The 25,926-nt window shown below is 32.6% G+C and overlaps 4 protein-coding genes, 1 long non-coding RNA gene and 1 other non-coding gene across 8 annotated transcripts; 3 read left to right on the top strand and 3 right to left on the bottom strand.

Moving 5' to 3' along the window:
* Nucleotides 1–2,187: 2,187 nt before the first annotated feature.
* Nucleotides 2,188–3,291, top strand: LOC108839934 (uncharacterized). Of its 2 annotated transcripts, none has more exons than XM_018612721.2 (3): nt 2,188–2,357; nt 2,744–2,808; nt 2,902–3,291. In XM_018612721.2, the coding sequence occupies exons 1-3, from the start codon at nt 2,291–2,293 to the stop codon at nt 3,028–3,030; spliced, it is 261 nt and encodes an 86-aa protein (XP_018468223.1). In that variant the 5' UTR covers nt 2,188–2,290; the 3' UTR covers nt 3,031–3,291. The 2 variants fall into 2 exon arrangements, with proteins under 2 accessions (XP_018468223.1, XP_018468224.1); XM_018612722.2 differs by having other exon boundaries at nt 2,193–2,357; nt 2,750–2,808.
* Nucleotides 3,292–3,903: 612 nt separating this feature from the next.
* Nucleotides 3,904–3,974, bottom strand: TRNAG-CCC (transfer RNA glycine (anticodon CCC)). The gene has a single exon. It is a non-coding gene; the product is annotated as a tRNA-Gly (tRNA).
* Nucleotides 3,975–4,809: 835 nt separating this feature from the next.
* Nucleotides 4,810–8,466, bottom strand: LOC108824195 (uncharacterized). 2 transcript variants are annotated; one of them, XM_018597571.2, is made up of 6 exons: nt 8,208–8,466; nt 6,771–7,826; nt 6,614–6,704; nt 6,230–6,522; nt 6,046–6,139; nt 4,810–5,973 (listed from the first exon to the last, which is right to left on the bottom strand). In XM_018597571.2, the coding sequence occupies exons 2-6, from the start codon at nt 7,713–7,715 to the stop codon at nt 5,483–5,485; spliced, it is 1,914 nt and encodes a 637-aa protein (XP_018453073.2). In that variant the 5' UTR covers nt 7,716–7,826; nt 8,208–8,466; the 3' UTR covers nt 4,810–5,482. The 2 variants fall into 2 exon arrangements, with proteins under 2 accessions (XP_018453073.2, XP_056858675.1); XM_057002695.1 differs by having other exon boundaries at nt 6,771–7,817.
* A 4,391-nt stretch (nt 8,467–12,857) lies between these two features.
* On the bottom strand, nt 12,858–15,159 carry LOC108839914 (uncharacterized). Its single transcript, XR_001947805.2, has 2 exons — nt 13,617–15,159; nt 12,858–13,518 (listed from the first exon to the last, which is right to left on the bottom strand). It is a non-coding gene; the product is annotated as an uncharacterized LOC108839914 (long non-coding RNA).
* Nucleotides 15,160–17,515: 2,356 nt separating this feature from the next.
* On the top strand, nt 17,516–18,046 carry LOC108839187 (pectinesterase inhibitor 12-like). Its single transcript, XM_018612003.2, has one exon. The coding sequence runs from the start codon at nt 17,516–17,518 to the stop codon at nt 18,044–18,046; it is 531 nt and encodes a 176-aa protein (XP_018467505.2).
* Nucleotides 18,047–23,150: 5,104 nt separating this feature from the next.
* On the top strand, nt 23,151–25,845 carry LOC108841202 (oligopeptide transporter 8). The gene is made up of 5 exons (XM_018613983.2): nt 23,151–23,657; nt 23,766–23,863; nt 23,953–24,784; nt 24,871–25,053; nt 25,124–25,845. Exons 1-5 carry the CDS (start codon nt 23,166–23,168, stop codon nt 25,736–25,738), a joined length of 2,220 nt encoding a protein of 739 aa, XP_018469485.2. The 5' UTR covers nt 23,151–23,165; the 3' UTR covers nt 25,739–25,845.
* Nucleotides 25,846–25,926: the final 81 nt, after the last annotated feature.

The following is a 25,926-nucleotide window of genomic DNA, read 5'->3' as shown; positions in this document are numbered from 1 at the left end:
TGTTGAAGTGCGTATTCTATGGTCTTAATAAAACAAAATAATATTTTAGATTACTTTTCAAAATACGCATATCATAAGGTCAATCTATAAAAGCCAAATTTAAAATATTAAAAACACAAACTTATTTATTTACTATGATCAATTGGGGCTAGTACTATTCCAAGACTTTTAGAGGTTTTAGAATGATTTCAGAATAACCATATAAAAATATTTGCAAATACAATCATGGATAAAGACTAAAATATTAAAACAAAGTTTTATATAAATATATTTTTACCAGTAAACTGAAGCTATAACTGGATTACATGAAGAAGAAGCTAAAATCATGAGAGAAATTTGACCTAACCTGTGAAGACTCATTTAAAAAATATTTTTTTAGCAACCAAACTAATAATAAATCTATGAACAGGGGCCCTAAATATTGTTCTTTTAATTAAGCCTGAGACAAATATTTATTCCAATAGTAGGTCTGAGATTTAATATCCAAAATATTTTATCCATCCAAACAAATAGATAACCGGCAGTCCGGTTCTGGATCTATATGATGATTTTACGGATTTAGCTAATTTAGATATATATCTTGATAGAATTTTAGGTTTGAATATCCAGATGTGTATTCGGACCTATTATATATTTTAAAACATTTAAAATATAATTATATTTATATATGTATACTATATACAACTTTATATCAAATAACTAAAATGTTAATTTTATTAAATTTCATGTTTTAAAAATTAATTTTAAATAGGCAAGATAAATGGTTATTAGTTATTTTTAATTTATTTTAAAAAATTTAAATTTTAAATAAATTGGATCAGATATCCATAAGTATTCAGATTTTAATCTGAATATCCAGAAGGCCGAATTCAAATTCTAATAGCAAATCTAAGGATTCGGAGGATCCTAAAATACCTTTTGATATCTAATCCGTCCCATCCTTAATAGTATGTACGCATGGCTCTGCGTTTAATTTTCACAATTAGAAGATGATTAAATATTAAACATCGAAATTGTGAGCAAGGCAAAAAAAGTGGGGCTAGTTTGTCCACGAGCATATCTTCTCTATTAAAAGAGAAGTACAGATTTTATCTACCATTTAAAAGTCACATTGGACAATTTCCTAGAAATCACAACTGATATTTATCTATTTGCATAATAATATCATAACAATAATTGTTATTGTAATTTATTATTTTCTTTCCCTAACAACTAATTAAAAGTATTAAAATTTTAATTTTGTTTCTCCTTTAAATGGGCCAATTGTTAACAAATTTTAATATATTTCTTATAAGATATACTATATTATGCTATATACATATATATAATTCTGCATTAGTGGTAATTTCATTAATAATGTTTTCTATATTTCTATGTTTTGTAAAAAAAATCGATAAAATAACATTTATAAAAGTATGTCAATAAGATAACCCAATATAATGTGATTAAAATGAAAATCCAAAAACTAATATAAATTTGTATTTTAGATATATTTTATTTTGGTCATTTAGATAATCATACAAGTTAATAAATTGTATTAATAAATTTAATAGAATAGATGATCCGTTTAAAAAAGGATGTCGCTATCTATTATATATCAAACAAAGATACAAAATGAACACACTCTAACATATAGAAACACGTACAAAATAGTTTTACGACATATCCAAAACAGAAGAAATTATAAATGGTATATTGTTGAAAAAAATAACACCCGTCCAGTCGGACGGGTTAGAATCTAGTTTATAGGTAAGCGTTAAGTGTCCATTTTAGGAGACGTAACACAATCAACAGCTGAGTTGACTTTCTTTAGCTTTTCTAGGATTTGTGGGTTCATTGCATTATCCCAATAAGCCAATATCATCTGATTTCATGTCATTGTTTTGTTCTTTAAAAAATAAAAATAAAAATTCTTGCTACTATATCATCATCATTATCTTGATGTTAGTCGTGCCACTGTTTTCAACTTTTTGTGTGGTTGTTTCACAGTGAACAATGTCGACGTTTACGTGATATTCTTTATTTTCATAAAGTTATTAATTTTTATAAGGGCTTTACATGTTTTCATTATCATACACAGAAGCAACCATCTTAGTCATGGTCATCATCATCACAAGCACAACCATATTGTATATGGACCAAAACAGTTTCCACCACATAAAACTGACCGTTTATAAAATGGAAACTAGGCTTCTCCACTCTTCTCCATATCAAAACCAATTTCTCCTCATTTTCCATTAATTATAATTACCTTCTCCCCTAAACGAACAAAGAGTAATTAACAAATAATATGCCTCTTAGGGTCAGACCCTTATCTCTCCTCTTCCTCATGCTAATTGTTTGTTCGTCATCATCAGGTAAATGTATCCATATTTCATATTTTTCGAGTCGTACTCTTTTTACTTTGTGTAAAGGTGTGCTTATCGGCCTTGAGGCCCCAAATTTAATCCATCCTAGTCGGAGATCAGCATTTGATATTATCTTCTCGTACATTTCCTCTCTTCTTCATTGTGGATTCGGATGCTTAACTACTGTAGAATACTAGCCTTAGTACCATCATTACCAAATGACTATTGGATTGGTGATGAATATGAATATGTAGAATACTAAAACACATATCGTACATAATTTGTTGCAATATCTCAATCTGTTTTGATTATTGAATAAGAATGTAGAAATCCGCTGATACATTTTAGCAAAAAAAAAAAAAAAAGTCCGCTGATACAAGTTTTCTTTTCGCTAGCTATAGTGAAAGGCTCTATCCAGCTTGAAGGCGCAAAGATGCATGAGAGTTTCATGCTTTACAAGGTACTGTGTTTTATATGCAAATATTTATTTTGTGTCCAGAGATTGATAATAACACATACATTTATACACGTGATATTTTATATTTTTATAAAGAGCGAGGAGATGGAAGTGAAGAAGATCTCGAGCTACAGGAAGCTGATGTTCCACTCGACTACGGACTACGACGACGCAGGAGCCAACCCTAAGCACGACCCAAGAAGGAGGCCCGGAGGCAAGCCTTGAAGCATTCAACACACGATTCTCTCTCTCGCTCTCTCTATATAAATTAGCCAATATATAAACACATGCACTGGTCTCTATATATACAAGTGTATGTAGCCTATTCTGACATTTTGTTTGGGGAAGAGATCGGTGTACAATACCCTTCGGAAATGCTTCGTGAAAGGGGCACTAGTTTTCATCATATAGACTACTAAACATGAATTAACTATTATCATCTTGTTGAACAAAAAAAAAAACTATTATCATCTTATTTTATTGACATATATAGTTCTTATTTTCTGTTATATCGGATATTAAATAAAAAGTGGTGGTTTTTTTTTTTAAAAAAGAAGTTTTATTAAAGTGAAGATGTACGTATAGTTCCATGAGATGACCAGTAAAACCAAAAGTTCACTTAATTACAATGTTTAAAAGTTAGTTTAGTGTTCTGTACACTCAGATATCTAGCTGATCAATAGGATTTCTAACATATTAGTTCTCTTAATTGAACGCTTTACAAAATTACAGACACTAATTTACTTAACTTCTTAATTATTCTGATGGAAGCATTAGGATTTCGGAATAATAATATGTACAGTACTATAATAGAATTGTAATATATAATACTTTCGTATTTTACATATTTTGTCTATCCCATTTTCAACCTCGAACAGATATATTTATAAAAAAGAAGTTTAAATAAAATACTTGAAGCAGCTGAGCTACAATTATAATTTATAAGGTCATTTTATTTCTTAGAATTGACATATATATGTAGTAACAGTAAGAAAACGGAGAAAGACCGTAATAGCTGCGAGTACTGTCGATGTCACAACAAAACATAAAACTAAAAGAACAGATCGATAACAAAAATAAAAAAGAAGAAAAGAAATATGCGCATCCAGGGAATCGAACCCTGGTCAGTACCGTGGGAGGGTACTATGATACCACTACACCAGATGCGCTTTTGTTTGTTTATCCTTGATTCTTAAATATCACATTTTCTTAGAATCTTTCTTGTGCCTATGGTGGACGATGATACACAGCCAATCTCGTTGATTTGTGAACTCTCTTCACTAGCTCCTCTGCATCCCTCTCAAAGACAATTCGATAATACACCAAAATATCAAATACATGTCATAGCCTATGTCAAAGCAGTAGCTTCTACATCTAAACTTTGTTACATAACTGATTACAAATCTTGGGTAGTAAGCCTTAGCTCCATATAAACTTCATTATCCCTCTTAGAATCCAACCACAAGCATTAGAATCTACTCCCCAATGGCATGTGTGTTATACTTTTACTTTTTTTTTTTAAAGAGTGATTTTCCAACTGACAATCATTTGGAGTTGTGGACTCCACTTCCAAATTTTCACATTGTTTACATACTGTTTAAGCCTTTACTGTAATGTAACTATGCAACATCAAAATTTTAATACAAATAACCCAACTTAACTTTGATTATCAAAATTACAGTTGACGTATAAATATAATTCAGTAAATTATTTTAGTTGTTTGCCCAAAAAAAAAATTTAGTTACATTTGTATACTTATATAATTCTTCAATGAATTATACTCTTACGTTTCTAAATAGATAATGTTTTAGAAAGATTTTGATGTTTTGTAATCTATTTTATGATTGGTTGTAATAACTTTTAATTTATATTTTAATAATATTTTGAAGATAAAAAACAAGTTTTTTAATAGTTCTGTACAATCCTAAAACTTCGTGTATTTTGGAATAGAGAGAGTATTATGTAACTAGGTAGTGATTTTTGGAAATTTGTAAGAGAACTGAATCGGTAAAAGTTGAAATCATATTAATTTTTCTTTTAAAAGTTTGCTGTATACAAGTTACAAAATTTACAAATATAAAACTCCTGAGCCTCTCTCTGCGGTGGAGGGAGCTAACAATCAATTCTCTAAACAAATCTGTAATAAGCTAAAATAAACTCAACTACTCGTTAGAATATACACTGAATCAACAAATAAGAAACAAACAAAACTATGACTACCGTTAGATATTGCATATCAAAAGGATATCAAAGGAGATATCTCTTCCATGGAGGAGGATCTTTTCTATGGAAGTAACATCAGCATCTTTCACCTTCAACCACTCCTTTACCATGATTGCTTGCCTCTTCTTTGGACCCCACAATCGTCAGACAGAACCGTACTCCTTGAAATCATCTCCAATCGCTACTTACTGCCAAAGAAAAAGAAACATATGTTCCTTATCATCTCCTGCGTCTACATCAACCGGTGGAAAAATCTCCCACTGACCCTTTCTTGAAAGATCTTCTACAGGATCATAATCTGGAGGGACTTGCTTTTGAATCTCTTTCTTGACTATTGAGCAATAGCATAAGTCTGAGAAAGTGGATCTAGGTTTCTTTTGGACCTACCATAGCGCCTCCAAAGACCTGCCAGAAACCATGTGTTCAAGGAACAATGGCATCTGCTTTTGTTTTCTCAAGTTGTGGTCACAGGCAAGCCGTAGTTCTGAAATGTTCTGATCCGTCCGTCCCAACCCCCTGTGACAATGACCATACCCCAAGTTGTTAGAGAGCTACTCGTTGCTCTCTGGTATGAGGACTTGAGAAACTTGTAGTGAGATGCAGACATTGTGGACGAGGAAAGAGGATTTGCAGTTGCAGGTAAGTTTTCCTCTGGCCACGTCGCGCTTCCTTTGGGGACAAATCCTTCGTTGACAGATAAGCAAGAGGGTGAAGTAAACGGGAGAGTTGTGTTGTGGTTTGAGAATCCACACCAGGTTGCTGCAACGGATGCATTGGCTGAGAAACGTTCAAAACATCGAATCTTTTTGGTATGATGGGAAGAAGAAGAATCAGATTCATCTCCGTTGCTCCATATATATACATTGGAGTCCTCACAAGCTGACACAATGTGCTTCCCATCAGACGTGAGAGACACTGATGTGAGGCCTCTCGTCTTGCAAACACCTAAAACAGAGATTAATTTAGGATTCAATCACAGAGATATTCGAAAGAACATGAAAGTTAGAAGCAACATACCTTTGTATTTTCTGACAACATCGTTGCCTTGGAGAATTCTGACTTTGGAATCTGCTGAAACAACCAGGACTTTGCTCGGATCTTGTGGTAAGAACTGGAGGAAAAAAAAACATGCATATAGATTTGTTATGACCACACAATAATGTCAAGAGAAGGTAAACAAATAAAGAGAGAATATTATTACCTGAAAGCCTGTTATTATACGTTTATTAGAAGACTTCTTTTTGATATGCAAATGTATCTGAGAGTCAAGTTCTAAATAGTCTCCAGACATGTTAAAGAATCTGCAAGTTCCTGTCAGAGAACCGATGATTCCTCCCTTTCCATCCGGACGATAACACACTGCGGATATAATGTCATTGAGATCAGCCCAATCAACAACATTGCAGCAAGAAATGTTCCAGATTCGAATTTTCCCATCAACTGAACCACTCATGAAGTAGTTCTCATTAACTGGATTGAACTGCACAGAGGTTACTGCAAAACAAAGAAGAAGAAGATAATGTCAAATAAATGTAGTAAGTGAGATTCTATCTTTCACCAAGAAGAAGAAGAAGAAGAAGCATACCATAACTATTGTGAGGGAAAACTCCAAGACAATCGTTGCTACCAACTTGCCATAGACGAACAGTTTTATCCATTGACGCCGAGAGAAGACACTACAATAATAACAATGAATCAGTATCTTGCTTCCATTTAAATAATGGTTATTTTGAAAAGCTTACATTATCATTTGACCATGAGATGTCCAAGACTTCACCAGTGTGGCTGCGGAACTCATGTAAAGGTTTCTCCATTATCCGGAAAGCTTTAGGAGGGAAGACGACGCAGGCTGAATCAGATGTTTTCTTGAAGCTTTCTGTCGTCTTGTTTGGTTTTTTCTCTTCATCCAACAAAACCGGTTTCAACTGGGAAAGATCGTTTACTTCAAAGTACATACAAGAAGGGTCAAGGCAATCCCTCGGTGGTCTAGATATTTGATCTTCAGTGACTTTCCAAACGCGCACAATGCCATCTTCACCGGAGCTTGCAAGATACTTCCCGTCGCGGCTAAATTTCATGGCTGAGATGGAACCGTTGTGAGCTTTAATGTCTTGGCTTTGATAAAGAGCTGAGAGTTCTTTGGTCTGTTTCTTGCAGTGCTTGACCTTAACTCTTGAAAGCACATGGCCATAGCTAGAGGAAGAAGAAGAAGAAGAAGCTCTGAGCTTTGTATCCGCGGAAAATCCGAAAGACCGCAGCCTCGTGAACCATCCCTTCTTGATATTCTCTGTTTCCTTCACCTGGCAAAATGTGGAACCAGAAGATGATGCCATGGAAGAGCTTTGCCTTCTCGTTACATCGCATCCATCCATTCTCAGAGACAATTCCTCAGAAACTTCCACTAGGCTTGAACCAGAACCAGAGGAAGATACCTGGCTAGAAGAACAACAGCTGAATCCTCCAGATCTCTGCTCAGCTTCAACACAACTCTCTGAAGCTCCACCAGACTCAAAATTGGGTTGAGCAAGATCTTCTTCTTGGACTCCCATCCACTGCAAGAACTTCCTCCGCCGCTCCACAACACTTGCAGGTGAACTATTCCATAAATGGAAGTCGAATGGCATCATCATCTCTTCTTCCTTGGCATCAAAGAAGTGCATGTCTTCCTCTTGAGACAAGTAATCCATTATTATCCTTAACCGTTTCTCAAATAACAATGCTTTTTTGGGTTACTTTTCTCTCAAAAGAGGAGCTTCCCCAACTGCCAGTTTTGCTTCCAGTCAAGCAACCTGCAATGACTTTTATATATACAAATTTTAGAGATATTATAATAAATAAATAAATAAAAGTTAATAAAATCAGCCATCACAGAGTTCGAGAAATAAATCAGAGGTAAAACAAGAATCTCAATCCAAAACCCATTGAATCTAGTCCTCTCCTCACTCTTAGGCATTTCGACAAACAGCTTATACGGTCAAACAATGTGTAAGCAACAAAACCACAAAACCATCAAAAGAACAAGTTTTTACAGCACACAGAGAAGTTGAATCAGCAGTAGAAAGTGAAAGATCTCATTTTTAGATCCTAAGAAACAAATCCGCAACGAGAGAATTGCGTTACCACGAGCTTCATCGATCAAAGGAAATTAAAAAAAAAAAAGATTTAAAAAAATTGCGTACGTGGGTTGGTTCGTTTGCTTCGAAACTGGAACAAACACACACCGAAGAAGAAGCAGCGGTAGACATAGAGACAATGTGAAGTCTCTCTATAGGTGAAGAAGAGACCAGAACAAAGAGAAAAGAAAAAGTACAATTATTATTGTTTTTATTTATTTAATTAAAAGGAAGGATCAAAGGTTGTATTGAAGTCTGTGAAGAAAGAGACAGTAAGGACGAAGAGGATGGATTTGTCCGAAGAAGGGAAAAGAGTTTTCGAATGAGAGAGACACGAATCTTTGTGTGTGACCGTTTGCTTTGCCTTATTTAACCTCTCTGTCTTTTTCGAATCATTTAATTATTCGGTAATTTATCTATTAACCCACACGAGCATATTTTGGAGTGGTAAACTGGTAATAATAGTAATATATATAGATTTGACAGCACGTTTTTCTTTGGGGTGATATATTAATTATCGAATGTAACACAAAAAGAAATTAATTATCGAATAATTCAGTTACAAAGACAGATTGATTACTAGCTAGAAGAAGTAATACATAAGATAATCGTGCTGTCAAAATAAATATTCAAAATAAGAAATACTTATTTTTAACAACTCAAATACAAACGTAGATTTCTATTATTACTACAAAACAAATTAAATATTAAATATTCAGAACACTAATCAAGAATTACTGAGGAGGGTCATCAAAAAATGGATTCTTAATTACATCAATCAGTCTCGTCTTCTTACTATTTACTTTCAAGTTTCAACCAAATAAATTTTGCGTAGATGTCTGTATAATTTTGTAGTTAAAAAATATTTGTGGTACATGCTTTGTTGGAGCCCACATACCTGCATGATGACTACGCGGCATGTTCCCTGTTTGCTTTCCCTTTGATTAGAGTCGAACTGTAGTCCTTTGATCTTAATTATCTGACACATTAACCACTTAGTCTCCAGTTGTTTGATACCTTAATAATTCATTTTATAATATCTTCCTTTTAACTTCTTTTTAATTTTTTATTTGGCTCTTAGCACTCTGAGATTGTTTGGCAGCGCACATGGAATATTTGTTACTCTTCAAGCCGTGATCATAGAAAGTACATTGAAGTAAATGGTATACAAGAGAGTTTTGGTCACGGTTTGATCAAATATCTTACTTTTATCATCAGAACTTAGTCGCTGTAATTTTATGTTGATTCCTCCTATACTATACCTTTTTACTCTTAAAATCGATGGCAATAACAGTCCACTGATAAATATATATATATCATAGGTAAACTAGATAATTATCGGGATCATGGTTTAATATAGTTCGGCCGAATCGAGCATGATTAACAAATTTTATATATATTATTAATTTTAGAACATAAAATTAAAATAATTTTAATAATTATGAATATCTATCAAATATAAGATTAAAATATGAATTAATTTTTATTCATCCAATTTATAAAATTTTGATAGTTTTTATTTTGTTAATTTGACGATCCAACCCAACCTTTTCTTTTTCTTTTTGTTCATTGAGATCCAGCCTAGCTATAGGTTCGTTTATAGTTAAATTTGGTCCAATCATCAGATCCATCTGTTTTTTTTAATATTGGTATCTGCCAGAAATGTAAAAACATATATCATTTAAAATGGCTAAAAATAAATTTAAAGCCGACAATATTACAAGGTTCTACTACGTATTAACCAAATTATATTCAATTTTCTTTTTTCTTTTGGTCATCTGGTGTTGTTAAGAAGATAAACATAGGATTACAAGGGTGGAATACAAATATGGCTATCTAAGCTGTTATCAAATATTAAGTTTTCAAATAAGGTTTTCTTGTATAAAGAAAAAGATTATAGTAATATCATCATCATATAATTGGCTACTGAAGGCCGTCATGGCTGAGCAAAGCATGTCTTCATGTTTAAGCAAAAGAAAACAAGTAGAAATGAGTAATGCAATAATATGTTGGTGTAATTTAAAATGCAATAAATAATAATACTGTGATAAAATACTACCTATATAGTTTGCAAAGGCAGGTTACCTGGATTCAAGCAGGTTTGTTGTCCCATGTACATATTTTGTAATTATTTATTTCAACCCTCATTACTATTATTATTGCTATTGTTACTTATATCGGTTAAACAAAAGATCTTCAAGATTTCTTGATAACAATGATGTTATTATATACATGCATCATTATATTATAATACACATATGGGCAACTTGATTTGCTCCTGTAATTTTCATCTTCCAGCAGATAAAAAAGAATTCGAAAAGGAAAAAAGACAACATAAGAATTGTTATGACTGTTAGTTCATATGTAGCATATACAGTAAAACTCTGTAAATTAATATTCAATAAACTAATAAATATAATAAGTTAGTAAAAAATCGATTTTGAATAGGTTAACATAAAACAATATAATTTAAGGAAATACTAATATAATAAATTTGGAAATTCTTAAATAAATAAATGGTTTCAATAAAATCATAAAGTAATAATTATTATATATAGCTAGTTTACAATTTATATAAAAATAAACAAAACATTTTGTTATTTGTTATTTTTAAAAATTGAATCCACCTATATATACGTGTTTCAACATTTTAGGTTATTTTATTCAGTTACATGTAAAACACATTTATGTTCTAGCATTTCTTTTTGACATCTTATGTTCTAGCATATGTAATTTGATATTCAGAATTTATTAAATAATCCAATAAAGAGAGAATAAACCAAATCCACAAAATTAGCTAGTACGCAATTTCGGAAAATAAACTTTTGTTACTTTTTATTTTTAAAATAATATTTATAAAAATATTTTTTGAAAAAATATCCAAACATAGATTACTTATAGAGTTTATTTATAATGTGCTTAGGTGGCTTGACAGATGAGTAAACTATAATAATCAATTCAATTGCAAGATAAGGAGTCATGTTTTTTTTTCTCAAAACAAGTATTTTTTTTTTGTTTTGCGAAAACAACAGTTTAAATTATATATAAATAGCGCACGACCACCGATCTTATATTATATTTATAATCATAGGATTTATATACTTATGATCTTACACTTTTTGTCATTTATCCATGATATTACACTTTTATATTGGTATGTCGAGTTAAAGAATCTTCTCTCCTTTTTCTCCAAAAGCTTTCATAGAATGGACACACTTAATTAATTGATTTGGTTGTTGAAACGTTGATATTCTTCCTTCATGTTCGTCAAACCTATCCAGATTCTCCTAACCTTGCCAGCTTCATTATTACCTCATTAAGTTTATAGTTCTGTCTAGACTTAGTTTCACTATTAATCCATTCAAAAAAAAATCTTTTGCTAGAATGACTAAAATATTTTTAGTTAAGATCATGGCATATTAATTATCACCGTGAGTAATTTATAAAACAACATATAATTTCAAATCTGTCTTCTATTTCTGAGAACGATCACGTCTAACTATTTTTGGTGGTGATAAATTTAGATTTTAAAGACAAAAAGAAAAGAAAAATAGCATAGTGATTTGGCTGTAGCTAGTAACTACTAATAACTTGTTGACAAAAAAAAACTACTACTAATAACTCTCGTAAGTTTTGGGTCCAAATCCAATTAATGGTCAGGGATTTTAAGTGGCCTTTTGATAGTTCAGATAAACAATTTGTTTGTGCACGAGTTCAGATAAACATTTATTACAGCGTTTAATGGAGATATAGAGATCTATAATGTTGATTAATCATACCCAATATACAGAAGGAGTAATGTTGCGATCAAAGATGTAATGAAATTGTTTATGGTTCGGAGTTTCTGTCTTTAAAATGTTTAAAACGAAATGAGTCAAGGGGTGATTAACCATAATTCACTCTGCCGACATTTTAATAAAACTAATAAAGTATTAAGTGATGCTTAATTATCTGGACACCGCATTATATTAATGTTTTTATACTTGTTTAGTTGTTTATAATCAAGATGTATGTATATGGGGGAAATTGTTGTCAAAAAAAAAATGTATATGGGGGAAATATTAACTTTATTTCAAATTTGATATCACTTTTTAAATTTAATTTTAAATAATAATTATTTTCATAAGTAACTTTATTATGGAAAAAACAAAATTAACCGTTTTAAATCATTTATACATGTTTTAAAATTATTGTAGAAGTTAATAAATCCAACACCACATCCTAAGTATTAATCCCTAAACAATAATTATTAAACCCTAAACGCAAATGTAAAGTTTTTTTTTTGCATAAAAATGTAATTTTTTTTGAAAAATGGTATCTAAGTTAATGTATTTCAAGCCATTTCTTTTTTTTTTTTTGAAACAAGATCAAGCCATTTCTTATGTATATTCTTTCAGACTAGAAAAGAACATTCTCCATTATATAGAGATACCAAGGCATATTATGTTATTAGAACGTAACTATAAATTAATTACTATATTTTCCGGTTATGTGAACATAATTTGCTAATCACATATGATTAGCAAACTAACCAGTGAACTACTTGGGCTCTGTGACATCTAATATTAAATTCACGATTTTCTCGGACGACTCATTGAGCAGCATAATCCCACGAAATTGTAAGCCCTCAAATTTGGGGATGCACACAAATTGGTATAGAATCAATTTTTTTTTTTTTGTTCAAAGGTATAGAATCAATTATTTATGCTTTATACAGAGACAACAAAGCAGTTAAATATTGCTACTAACTATAAATCAATGTAGCGCAACAATACTCTCAACGAAAACTTAATTTGAGACAAAAACTTAGCTTGCATCAATTATTAACTGAATTACATGGTGTCGAAGAACATTAACTTAATACTTATCACTCCCATAGCTCCATACCTATCACTTGCTCTTGCGTATTTGCCACAGCCATAGCCTTTCTATCTCTTTCTCTCTCTCCCCCTTCAGCCATAATAAACCTCAAGATGATGATGAGTTCAGGCATACCATACCTATCACTCACCAGACGGTCTCCAAGTGGCCATACCTCAGCGATAATACATCAATAGATCACGCTCCAGGTCACAGCCTCCAAAGCAATCTCGGTGTCAATCAAATTCTCCAATTCTAGAACGCATTGCATGCGGATCTCTGGACCTTCCTCGATCACCACCAATTGATGTACATTTTCAAGCCCACTGACAATGGTGTCAGCATTAAAGAATTCATCTTCGGAAGCTCCTCCTCCTTCTCCATAGCTTCCTTTCCTTTGTGATGAGTATCATCCATTCTTATGAAGTTAAACCCCATGTAAAAAAAGGACTACTACTTAGGGGATTCTGCTGGCAAATTGTGTGCATGTTTCATCACCATCAACACAGCAATACCACTGCGAAATAAACATGAGAGTAATGTTTAAATGTGTTAACAACTCATAAAATGAGAGTAAGAGTTAAGAGAAAACTTGGTCTCAAGAGCAGCTTTTACCTGAAAGTGTACGTGGTTAAGAATTATCAGTACTGTAATAAATGAGTAACCATGGAAGGATCTACCGAAAATGAAAAACAGACCCCTTCATTACCGGAGAGATGCGACATAACGGCGTAATAATTCAGCAAGCCAATAATAATGAGCTCTTTGATACCACCACTACAAATAAGTGGTGTTTTGTCTTTACTTATTTGGACACAAATAAGACGATGAGTTTTGTCTTTACTTATTTGCGATGGCATCGTAATCTTGGATCACTATAGCATTAAATAATAAAAGCCATTCAAAAGATATACATCAATAAATTCTGAGCTCTTATACTCCTTGAAGGCCTATTTTTATAACAGCCTGCAAAATTGAAAAGCAAAACCCTTATGATCTCTACGAATCCAGGTTATATGATGGAGTGATCAGTAGTGCAAAAAAAAAAAAAAATGATGGAGTGATCAATATTCTATTTTATGAAAAACAAATAAAATCAGTACTTCAAAAAAAAAAAATCATGGATATATTTGAGTGTTATAAGTGGGAAGTCCTAATAATCCTACCACTTGAAAGAGCCATAACCTACAAACAACGACAAAAAAAATCAAATGAATTTGTGTAGATGTAGAAGAAGCTTCACCAACTCTTAGTAGGTATTAGTATGATAAGGTGGATATAGCAGCCAATAAAATAAAAGGGAAAAGTGCTAAGGAGAAAATTATGAATTCAACTGAGCAGAACAGTTGCTGTTAACGTCTTATATTTGTCTGACATAGAAACGAAAGAAGAATCCAGCATCTTGCCGTCTCCTCTGCTTTCATTCCCATTATCATTGGTTCCATCGTCAACTCTGCCGTCCATCTAGCCCCCCATCAAATCATGGTCTCAATTTCAGAGGTGACATATCTGAGCTCCAACTGATCTGTTTGGATTAGAGATCATGGCTCCAATAGTGATGATTGTTTCTTTAGTTTATGAACAACTACATGTTTCAGTTTTCTTCTGTATTAGTGGGTAAGGAGGAAGATGATTCAGTTTATATAGGGGTAAAACAAATGGGAGATGAAAGGATACTGATACATCTGGTATGAATGAAGAAATTAAGAACATGAATCAATTGTTCGGAATGGGTGGTCGTTATCGCAAAGAAACGATGATATGAGGAAATTGGAAACGATGGTGATGAATGAGAGGAGTCGGAGCAGCTTGTACCGACGAAGGAGCGAGGTGGACTTTACATGGACCCTAACCAAAATTAAAGAATTCATAAAACTCGATACATTTGCTATTTAGTATCGAGAAAGAGTGATGACATGACAAAATAGTTGCATATCATTGGCTGATTTTGTATGCTGACGTGGACAGTTTAGAATTGACCCTCAATCCTTTCTATATTGGGGTGGGCACGGAACGTATATTCAGAATTTTAAGGATAACTGTGATCCGATCCGCTCCGTACGAATATTCAATTTTTCGATCTGATTTGATCCGTGATATTTTGGATATCCGGCAAAATCAGTATATTTTACCGGATATCCGATTCGATCCGACAATCCGGTAAAAAAAATATTAAAATTTTTGTTTTTCAAATAAATTAAAAGAGAAGGAAAAAATTTAATATAAAATAATAATAATTCATTACAAATTATTTAAAAACTAGGTACTTTTAAATTTTAAATCAAACATCCGTGCAGGGGCACGGATCAAATTCTAATTTACTTTAACGATAATGTATAATTTTATACAATATTCTAAAAAAGTTTAGCAAAATATAAATAAACATTAAATGTAATCATCATTTCACATTTAACCATAAAACATATCATCAAATCTAGTATGATATATCACATTTATTTAGTAAAACTGATTGTAATGAAAACATATGTCAAAATCACTTTGCAAATAATGTTTTGGAGATTGTTTTTACATTAAATTTCATATTCTATTTATAATTATGCTATATATCCCTTATATATTAATATTGGAGCATTGCAACATTGTTTGGTAGCTACGTGTCATCATGAGAATTATTCTCAAAATTGTTAGAGAAATATTTTGGTCTATCTACACATATATTTTAGTTTGTATTGAATAAATAATAAATTAATTAGTAGTGTACAAAAGAATATTCTCTATTCTTTCTTTAAATAAAAGCTACGAAACTACATATTATGATTGAGATATATATCACAATTAATGATTATGAATAATAAAGATTTGATAACAATTTTTTATCCTCTATAATTTTCATTTAATTTTATTTGTTAAAAGAAATTAAACAATCACATTAAACATATAATACAAAATTTAGATTTTTTCTTATATGTTATATTTCGAATTTTTTAAAACGACTCTAAATTACTAAAAATTGTACAAGTCTCACATTGAATTTTTTTGATCAATGGTAAGTTTTTTTAGTTCAGCCCATCGTTTTTAATTGTCCTTAAATATTTGTAATGATTAACTAAACAGATCACGTACATAGTAGAAAGTGTTTTGGTTTAAAAATTGTTGCATATGCAAAATCAGTATGAAACATCATCACTTTCGTTTAAAATTTGGTTACAATAAAAAATATATGGTTGGGCAAAAAATCCGAATCCAAATTCAATCCAGAAAAATAGTACAGAACTTTAATCAAATTGGTTAGATATCCGAAAATGTTTAAAATTTTGGTATTTAGAAAACTGAAACCGAACCCGATCCGGACCAAAATATTTCGGGTATCCGAGTATATTCGAACTAGATTTATATTCTTTAATATATATTTTTAAAAAATTTAATATCTAAAAGAAATATAAAAAATACATAAGATACTTTTAAATTGTCCAAACTACTTAGAAATATATAAAAATTGTAAAGATTATATATTTAAATAGCTAAACATTACTCAAAATACCAAAAATACTTAAAATATCTATTTATTTTCTATCCAAATATTTAAGCTAAACCAATTTTATGTTAAGTTTAAGTATTTTGGTATACATTATTCAAATTTATATGTTACATATTATTTTTATTTTTCGATTTTGAGAAAGTTAAAGTATATATAATCTTTAAATATTTAAAAAAATTAAATGGGTTATCTAAATCTAGGCCCAAACCGAACATGTAAAGATTCGAACCAAATCTGCAAAGATCAGAACCGAACCTAACCGAACTAACATAACTAATCCGCATGGCATCTTTAATCAAATGTAAAAAAAGTTATTGATAACAAAATGTATATTGTTTAAAATATCTAGATACAACATATTTAAAAAAAAACTATCCCGCTCAAAGCGCGGATTATCATCTAGTAAATAGCTATTTAAGAAATCATTTTCTGGTCATACATGCAAGGTATTCCGTCCAGAATGTCAAATTGGTTAAGTGAGAATTGCACAAAAGAGAATGTGGAAATACTCTAATACTGTAGAATAAGACTCATCCGAGTACATATATATCGGATTTTAGTTAGTTTCATATTCATTTTTGGGTTGGTGTGGTTCAGTTTTTTTTTTTTCAATCTCTATCCTTAAAGTTTCTCAAAGCTACCTTGCCATACTATCTAATTTTTTTCAGAAAATAGAATATTAATGAAAGGGATGTAATGGTAAATTAAATTTACTTTTAATTTTCAATCATGTAAATATGATATGGAAACATATCTAGTGGAATTGACTGAACTTAACTTGCATTTATGTAAAGTTAAAAATCAAACATTGAATATTGACCAATATTACAGAAATAAATTATTTATTACTAAAAATTAAATAGAATATCTTATAAAATTAAATCAAACGTTGAATGTTGACCAATAGTCTTACTGCACAAAATTTTGGTCCTACATACTATAAATAATTGAAATTTTTTCATTTTCTTCATCAATAAGTTCTTGTTTTTTCTGTTTTTCAAATAAACAAATAAAAATGAAATTTATCTTTTCTTTTGTTTTATTCTTTCTCTTCCTCAATTGTTTAGCCACTGCGCAAACTCTGATCCAAAATTGTTGTAAGAAATCTTCAACCAACTCCCCAGATTTCAACTATGACATATGTGTTCAATATCTTGAAAAAGATCCACAATGCAAAAATGCAACTAATCTCAAAGAATTGGTCATAGCGTTGACGAAGAACGCTGCATCCAAATCGGCTAATTTAAAAAAGATTGCTGAGGAGATTCTCAAGGATAAGAAACTTAAACGCGGTATTGAGTCAAATTTACGCGACTGTGTCGAGTTTTATGATGATGCCAATGATTCTTTGAACAATACTTTGACACTCGTCAATTTGGGCAAATATATGGACGCTGCTACTGCTTTGTCCACTGCATTGGATGGTATGACCAGTTGTGAAGATGGATTCAAAGAATCTGATACGAAATCTCCGATTTCTAAAGAGGACAATGTTTTGCGTCAACTAATTTCTATTGATTTGAGTTTTGGGGTGAATCTAAAATAAATTTATAAAAATGTATGGTTTAGCATCTGGATTAATAATATTTAATAAATAAATCTCAAGAAACAGTCTTACAAGAAAAAAACCACTGCATTGTTTTAATATTATATAGATTCTGATAAATAATAATCTTTCATTAATCAAGATATTCATATATTATGAAAAGAATGTATTTGAATCCTCTTTATCCTGTTGCAACGCGATATTCGTGATTCAGAAGTCACAAGACTGAAACCGAACTGATATCCAAAGACCTCATCTCCTAGAAACAGGTGCTCGTCGTTAAGAGTCATTGAATCAAATATTAAAGATTCTCTTACAAAAAATCAAACATTTACGATTTTTTACAAAAAAAATTAGCAAAAATATAAATAAACATTAAATATAATTATCATGTCACATTTAACCATAAAGCAATCATCATATATAGTATCGTATATCACATTTATTTAGTGAAAATGATTGTAAAAAAAACATATGGCAAAATCACTTTGCAAATAATGTTTTGGGATTGTTTTTACATTAAATTTCATATTCTATTTATGATTATGCTATCTATAAATAGCTATTTAAGATATCATTTTCTGGTCATACATGCAATGTATTCCCTCCAACATGTCAAATTGGTTAAGTGAGAATTGTATAAAAGAGAATGTGGAAATACTCTAGTACTTCAGAATAAGACTCGTTCGAGTATATATATCGTATTTAGTAGGTTCAAATTCATTTTTGGGTTGGTGTGGTTCAGTTTTTTTTTCAAATTCTATGCCTAAAGTTTTTCAAAGCTTCCTTGCCATACTATCTAATTTTTTTCCAAAAAAAAAAATTATTAATGAAAGGGACGTATGGTAAATTAAATTCATTTTTAATTCCAATCATGTAAATATGATATGGAAATATATTTAGTGGAATTGACTGAATTTAACTTCTTCTTTTTTTACTGAATTTAACTTGCATATATGTAACGTTGAAAATCAAACATTGAATGTTGACCAATATTACAGAGATAAATTATTTTTTATTAAAATTTAAAGTGAATATTCTATTGATATACCATGATTTTGACCCACTTTTAGACATGATATATTGGTATTTTAAGATATATTTTATTCATTCTTGGGTTTTTATTGTATATTTATAGGTTTAGGAGCTAATGGAAGAAAGATGATAATTTTGGAGCATTTTAGATTTTACACCCGAGAAGGACCGTATCGACCACTCGAAGTCGACAAGGAGAGACGCGCATCGATCGATGTACACTCAGTAATATCGATCGACACTTAGGCACAGAAGCCCACATTTGGTCACAGCCGACTTGAAGTCCAAGATACCATCTATTTACCATAATGCTCCTGACATGTTTTAACCTAATTATTCTAGTATTTAAGTCTTGTCTATGTGTTTTGGCAGACAACGGTTTTTCTAATATAGCTTTTAGTTTCATAGTTTTGGTGAGAGAAAGAGAGTTGTCAAATCTGAGAGTATTCTTGAACACCATTTATTTATCTATTCTATTTACAGAGCTTTTTATGATTTTGTCTATGTCTTACTTGGCTATGTCTAAGTAGACACTTTTGTTAGAATTAGGGTTCAAATAGGTATGAGGGATTATCCCAAAATATGATTACCTGAACATATGATATTCATCTTAGAAGATCATGCTTAATGCTTGTGTAGGAGTAGCTAACCTACACATGAATACAAAGATACAATCTTTGGATCTATCTTCTTTGAGCCAGCAGTTTACCTGGAACAAGCGACAGCTGACTGGGTGATTGTTTGGTGAACTGTATTCAACCTACGATCGGTAAAGTTTACTAGTAGCGCATCGATCGATACTCCTATAGAGTGATCGATTCATAACGCGGGGTAAATGACAATCGATACATGCAACAGCATATCGATCAATACATGCGACAACAAGTCGATCGATACATGCGACATCAAGTCGATCGATACATGCAACAGCATATCGATCGATACCTTAATCTATGACCCGCCAAGGCGTGTTCATCGGTTCTAGTAATAGATGGTCACAACGTCAGTTGGGCTATTGTTTAGTTGGGTTCTTTAATATCATGCAAGCATCTCACATAGGAATCATACCTCTATAATCCTGATAACCTGAATAGTAACCTTAGATCTAACTCTTTTAAATCATACTAGTTAACCCATTCAATCATCTTGAGTAATTGTCATGCTCAAACCATTTTCCTTGTTACTTTTATTTTCACAGCACTTAATAAATCTTCAGCCTACCTTAGTCACAATAAGATCTATTGATTCCTCAGCTCATTGTGGATTCGATCCCTAAGTACTACAATTGACCTCTTTTGAGGAGAGTAATATTGCTATAGGGTAATTTGAACAAGTATCACCGATAAAATTAAATCAAACATTGAATGTTGACCAATAGTCTTACTGCACAAAATTTTGGTCCTACTTACTATAAATCATTGAAAAGAATTCATTTTCTTCATCAATAAGTTCTCGTTTTTTTCTGTTTTTAAAATAAACAAATAAAAAATGAAATATACCTTTTTTTTGTTGTCTCTTCTTTAATTATTTAGCCACTGCGCAAACTCTGATCCAAAATTGTTGTAAGAAATCTTCAACCAAAGCCTCAGATTTTAACAATGACATATGTGTTCAATATCTTGAAAAAGACTCGCAAAGCAAAAATGCAACTAGTCTCAAAGAATTGTTCATAGCATCGATGAAGAACGCTGCCTCCAAATCGACTAATATAAAAAAGATCGCTGAGGAGATTCTCAAGGATAAGAAACTTAAACGCGGTATTGAGTTACCTTTGCGCGACTATGTCGAGTTTTATGATAATGCCAATGATTCTTTGAACAATACTTTGACACTCATCAATTTGGGCCAATATAAAGCCGTTGTTTCTGCTCTGTCCACTACTGCATTGGATGTTCCGACCAATTGTTAAGATGGATTCAAAAAATTTGATACAAAATCTCCAATTTCTAATGAAAACAGTGTTATATATCATCTAATTTCTATTGCTTTGAATTTTGCGGTGACTCTAAAATAAAATTTATAAAAATGTATGGTTTAGCATCTGGATTAATAATATTTAATAAATAATCTCAAGAAACAATCTTACAAGAAAAAACCACTGCATTGTTTAATTATTATATAGATTCTGATAAATAATAAAATCAAGACATTCATATATTATGAAAAGAATGTATTTGAATCCTCTTTATCCTGCTGCAATGCAATATTCGTGATTCAGAGGTCACAAGACTGAAACTGTAACATCTCGAGTTGTGATATGTGAAAGAAGCTTATGAGAATTAAATTGGCTATCTATGTCACCAAAACTGACTTACATTTTTCGTCACACATCCATTTAGAACTCCATAGTTAAGTGTGCTTAAGCTGGAATAGTGGAAGGATGGGTGACCTATCGGAAAGTGATTCGCGATAGCGTGTGAGTGAGACCAAAGCACGGAGAAAGTTTATGTGATGATTGTAGGATCAGTAAACAATGATTTTGAACCTTAAAAATTAACGGACCGATCGTCAAATGAGATGGGCCCACGGGCCAAAAGAGCGGGCGTGGATGCCCCCATTAGCCGTGGGCGATCGGGGCGTTATAAGTGGTATCAGAGCTGGTTAGCCGTCTTGGTTCTTATCCGATAGGCATATTGAGACATGTCGTAGGGTGCAACGAGGACATTACGTTCTTTGAGAGGGGATGGATTGTAACATCCCGAGTTATGATATGTAAAAAAGGTTTAAGAGAATTGATTTGGCTACCTATATCACCAAAGCTGACTTACCTTTTCCATCACATATCCGTTTAAAACTTCAAAGTTAAGCGTGTTTAAACTGGAGTAGTAGAAAGATGTGTAACTTATCGGAAAGTGATTCGCAATATCGTGTGAGTGAGACCAAAACACGAAAAAGTTTATGTGGTAATTATGGTCAGTAAATAATGATTTCGAGCCTTAGAAAATTACCGGACCGATCGTTAAATAGGATGAGACCACGGATCGAAAGAGCGGACGTGGATGACCCATTAACCATGGACAATCAAAGCGTTATAAAAACCGAACTGATATCCAAAGACCACATCTCCTATAAACATGTGCTCGTCAGAGTCATTGAATCAAACATTTAAGATTCTTTATAAAGAATGAAACATTTAAGATTCTTTACAAAGAATCAAATTATTTAATTTATATAATAAAAATGAATTTTTACTGAGCATGTCATCGGTGAATTTTACTGTTGACTGTCACCGTGTAAGTTCAAAGCATATAAAGCATGTTAAAACTATTTAAAATATGTATACTTTATCCAGTTTTAATTATTTAATACTGTAGAAATGTTTTAGCACGCTGATATATAGTTTGTGCATTTAGCCATTCTGCCGGATGCATCAGCATGACTCAGTCACTCAGGCTCTCACATTCATCCAAAGAACTCATCTCCTAGAAACATGTACTCGTCGGTAAGAGTCAATGAATCAGATATTAAAGATTCTCTTACAAAGAATCAAATTATTTAATTGGGCGCAAAGAATCAAATATCAAATACTTAAGATTGGACGAAAACTACTTGTAAATTGAATTAGAGATCATCTCAAAATTTCGAACTAAAACTAGCTTTTACGTCTATCTTTGCAGCTTATTTAACAAATTGGCACATATAACTATATAATTTAAGATTTTTGAACCAAAATTAAACATTTTGGGAAATATATCTTCTTAATTTTGTATGTTATACAGTCAATGATAATCAAAGGCCAAATTGGAATGTAATCCTAATTCCAAATCATACTTCCTTTAATGGAAATATCACTAAAGATATAATACCAAACTTAATGCAAAACATTAATTTCGAACATATACGTAATCAATCACAACCCGAGGAATTCTGTCCGTGAGTATGCTTCTTTATCTGTAATGGTATCTCTTATATGAATATGATATCCATGAAAGTGTCTGTGTGTGTATCTGCATATTTAAAAAAAGAGAAACTCAAGAACGGTTACATAAACCCGATCACACAAACACATAACATCCCCTCTGTCTTATCTTATCCATAGCAGATAGACAAAACCAGCATACTCCTTTTCTGTTCTTGAAGACCAATGAGAGACATCATAGAGATGAGATCTGATTCTGAATCAGAGTATGATCTTCACGGCGACGATGAGATAAGTGTAGTTCCACAAGTGGAACTAACGGTGCCTAAAACCGACGATCCAACTTCACCGACGGTTACATTCAGGATGTGGGTTTTGGGCATAACCGCTTGTGTCCTCTTGTCATTTCTCAACCAGTTCTTTTGGTACAGAACCAATCCTTTGACAATCTCATCTGTGTCGGCTCAGATTGCTGTTGTTCCCATTGGACATCTCATGGCTAGGGTTCTTCCGACAAGGAGATTCTTCGAAGGGACGCGGTGGTCTTTCACAATGAATCCTGGTCCGTTTAGTACCAAAGAACATGTTCTTATAACCGTGTTCGCAAACTCAGGCTCTGGAGCTGTTTACGCTAGTCATATTCTTAGTGCTGTTAAGCTTTATTACAAGAGACGGCTTGATTTTTTTCCTGCTTTACTCGTTATGATCACAACTCAGGTAAAAAATTATTAAATAATTAAATTAATAAATAAATAATTTCTAGGTTTTAATGATTTGTGAACAAAAAAAACTAAGAGCTTTTTATTATGTTTCTTGGCTTGCAAGGTACTGGGATTTGGTTGGGCTGGTTTGTATAGGAAACATTTAGTTGAACCTGGTGAGATGTGGTGGCCAAGCAACCTCGTTCAAGTGTCTCTCTTCAGGTAACAATAACGATTCCTTGTCAATCACGCTATATTTTATAAATAAGCATCTGAACTTAAAAGAAATCTCTGGCTTTGATCATACACAGAGCCTTGCATGAGAAGGAGAAGAGATCAAAATGGGGAGTTACTAGAAACCAGTTCTTCGTTCTCACGCTAATCGCCAGCTTCTCATACTACCTTCTCCCAGGCTATCTCTTCACTCTCTTGACCACCGTCTCTTGGTTATGTTGGATTAGCCCTAAATCGATTCTAGTAAACCAGCTCGGTTCAGGTTCAGCTGGTCTCGGTATCGGTTCCTTTGGTATAGACTGGTCAACCATAGCTTCTTACCTCGGAAGCCCACTCGCTAGCCCGTTCTTTGCCACAGCAAACATTGCGGTCGGATACTTTCTTCTCATGTACGTAATCACACCTCTATGCTACTATCTAGACTTCTTCAACGCCAAGACCTTCCCTATCTTCTCCGGTAAACTCTTTGTATCCAACGGCCAAGAATACAACGTGAGGAGCATCATCAATGACGAGTTCCGCCTTGACCACAAGGCTTACGCGGAGACAGGACCAGTCCACATGAGCACTTTCTTTGCTGTTACTTACGGGCTGGGTTTCGCTACCTTGACTGCTAGTGTTGTCCATGTCTTTCTTTTCTACGGTAAAGATCTTTGGAACCAGACCAGAGGAGCTCTACGTAAGGACAAGAAGATGGATATACATACGAAGATCATGAAGAGGAACTACAAGGAGGTTCCTCTATGGTGGTTTCTGTCGATTTTCGCGGTGAATATAGCTGTTATTATGTTCTTGTGTGTTTACTATAATACACAGATTCAGCTTCCCTGGTGGGGAGCTTTCTTGGCTTGTTTGCTAGCTGTGTTCTTCACTCCTCTCGTTGGTGTGATCATGGCCACTACTAACCAGGTAATTTAGAAGAGAGAATCACATACATATTTAATAACCGGTTATGGTGATAATAAACCGGGTTTTTTTTTTAAATATTCTTGTAGGCTCCGGGTTTGAATATTATCACTGAATACATCATTGGGTATGCATATCCAGAGAGACCTGTTGCTAACATATGCTTCAAGACTTATGGATACATTAGCATGTCCCAGTCTTTGACTTTCCTTGCTGATTTGAAGCTTGGTTCCTATATGAAGATCCCACCAAGAACCATGTTTATGGCACAGGTTAGTCTTAATACTTCCCACATACAAAACATGACATTTTGACAAATTTTATTGCTGTTTTGGTTCACAGGTTGTGGGAACTTTAGTTGCAGTTTTCGTCTACGCATTGACAGCATGGTGGCTAATGGCAGAGATCCCAAACCTCTGTGACACATCTCTCCTTCCACCAGAAAGTCAATGGACATGCCCAACGGATAGAGTCTTCTTCGACGCATCAGTAATATGGGGGCTTGTAGGACCAAGAAGAATGTTCGGTGATCTTGGAGAATATTCAAGCATAAACTGGTTCTTCCTAGGAGGGGCAGTGGCTCCAGCACTGGTCTACCTAGCCACTAGAATCTTCCCAAACAAGAAATGGATCTCAAGCATTCACATACCAGTTCTGATTGGAGCCACTGCAATAATGCCACCTGCTACTGCGGTTAACTTCACGAGCTGGATCGTTATGGCGTTTGTGTTTGGACATTTTGTTTTTAAGTACAAAACAGAATGGTGGCAGAGATACAACTATGTTCTGTCTGGAGGGCTGGATGCAGGAACTGGATTCATGTCAGTTCTTTTGTTTCTTGCGTTGCAGCGTAGTGACATTATGCTTGATTGGTGGGGAAACTCTGGTGAAGGTTGTCCTGTTGCTAAATGCCCAACTGCTAAAGGTGTGGTTGTTGATGGTTGTCCTGTTTTCTAGACCATATAGGTTTGTGCTTAAGAGCAGTTTAAGTTTAATTTGGTTTTGTATCAGCTATATTCCCTTTTAACATATTTTCCATTACAATGTTGGTAATATGTTTCGTTTTAATACATTTTTTATTTGTTTTTTTCTTTTTTGGTCAACACATTTTTTATTTGTTTATTGTTTCTTTCTGTAAATGAAAT

This window comes from Raphanus sativus, chromosome 2 (genome assembly GCF_000801105.2).
Source record: "Raphanus sativus cultivar WK10039 chromosome 2, ASM80110v3, whole genome shotgun sequence".
In the NCBI taxonomy this organism is placed as follows: domain Eukaryota; kingdom Viridiplantae; phylum Streptophyta; class Magnoliopsida; order Brassicales; family Brassicaceae; genus Raphanus; species Raphanus sativus.
This window is presented reverse-complemented; position numbering and strand designations above follow the sequence as displayed.

Coding starts and splice junctions, on each gene's coding strand:
- LOC108839934 (XM_018612721.2), top strand. CDS start 2,291: ATGCCTCTTAGGGTCAGACCCTTATCTCTCCTCTTCCTCATGCTAATT. Junction 2,358..2,743: donor TGTTTGTTCGTCATCATCAG/GTAAATGTATCC, acceptor TCTTTTCGCTAG/CTATAGTGAAAGGCTCTATC. Junction 2,809..2,901: donor AGAGTTTCATGCTTTACAAG/GTACTGTGTTTT, acceptor ATTTTTATAAAG/AGCGAGGAGATGGAAGTGAA.
- LOC108824195 (XM_018597571.2), bottom strand. CDS start 7,715: ATGGATTACTTGTCTCAAGAGGAAGACATGCACTTCTTTGATGCCAAG. Junction 6,523..6,613: donor TTTCCCTCACAATAGTTATG/GTATGCTTCTTC, acceptor TTTGTTTTGCAG/TAACCTCTGTGCAGTTCAAT. Junction 6,140..6,229: donor GTATAATAACAGGCTTTCAG/GTAATAATATTC, acceptor TTTTTCCTCCAG/TTCTTACCACAAGATCCGAG.
- LOC108839187 (XM_018612003.2), top strand. CDS start 17,516: ATGAAATTTATCTTTTCTTTTGTTTTATTCTTTCTCTTCCTCAATTGT.
- LOC108841202 (XM_018613983.2), top strand. CDS start 23,166: ATGAGAGACATCATAGAGATGAGATCTGATTCTGAATCAGAGTATGAT. Junction 23,864..23,952: donor GTTCAAGTGTCTCTCTTCAG/GTAACAATAACG, acceptor GATCATACACAG/AGCCTTGCATGAGAAGGAGA. Junction 24,785..24,870: donor TCATGGCCACTACTAACCAG/GTAATTTAGAAG, acceptor ATATTCTTGTAG/GCTCCGGGTTTGAATATTAT.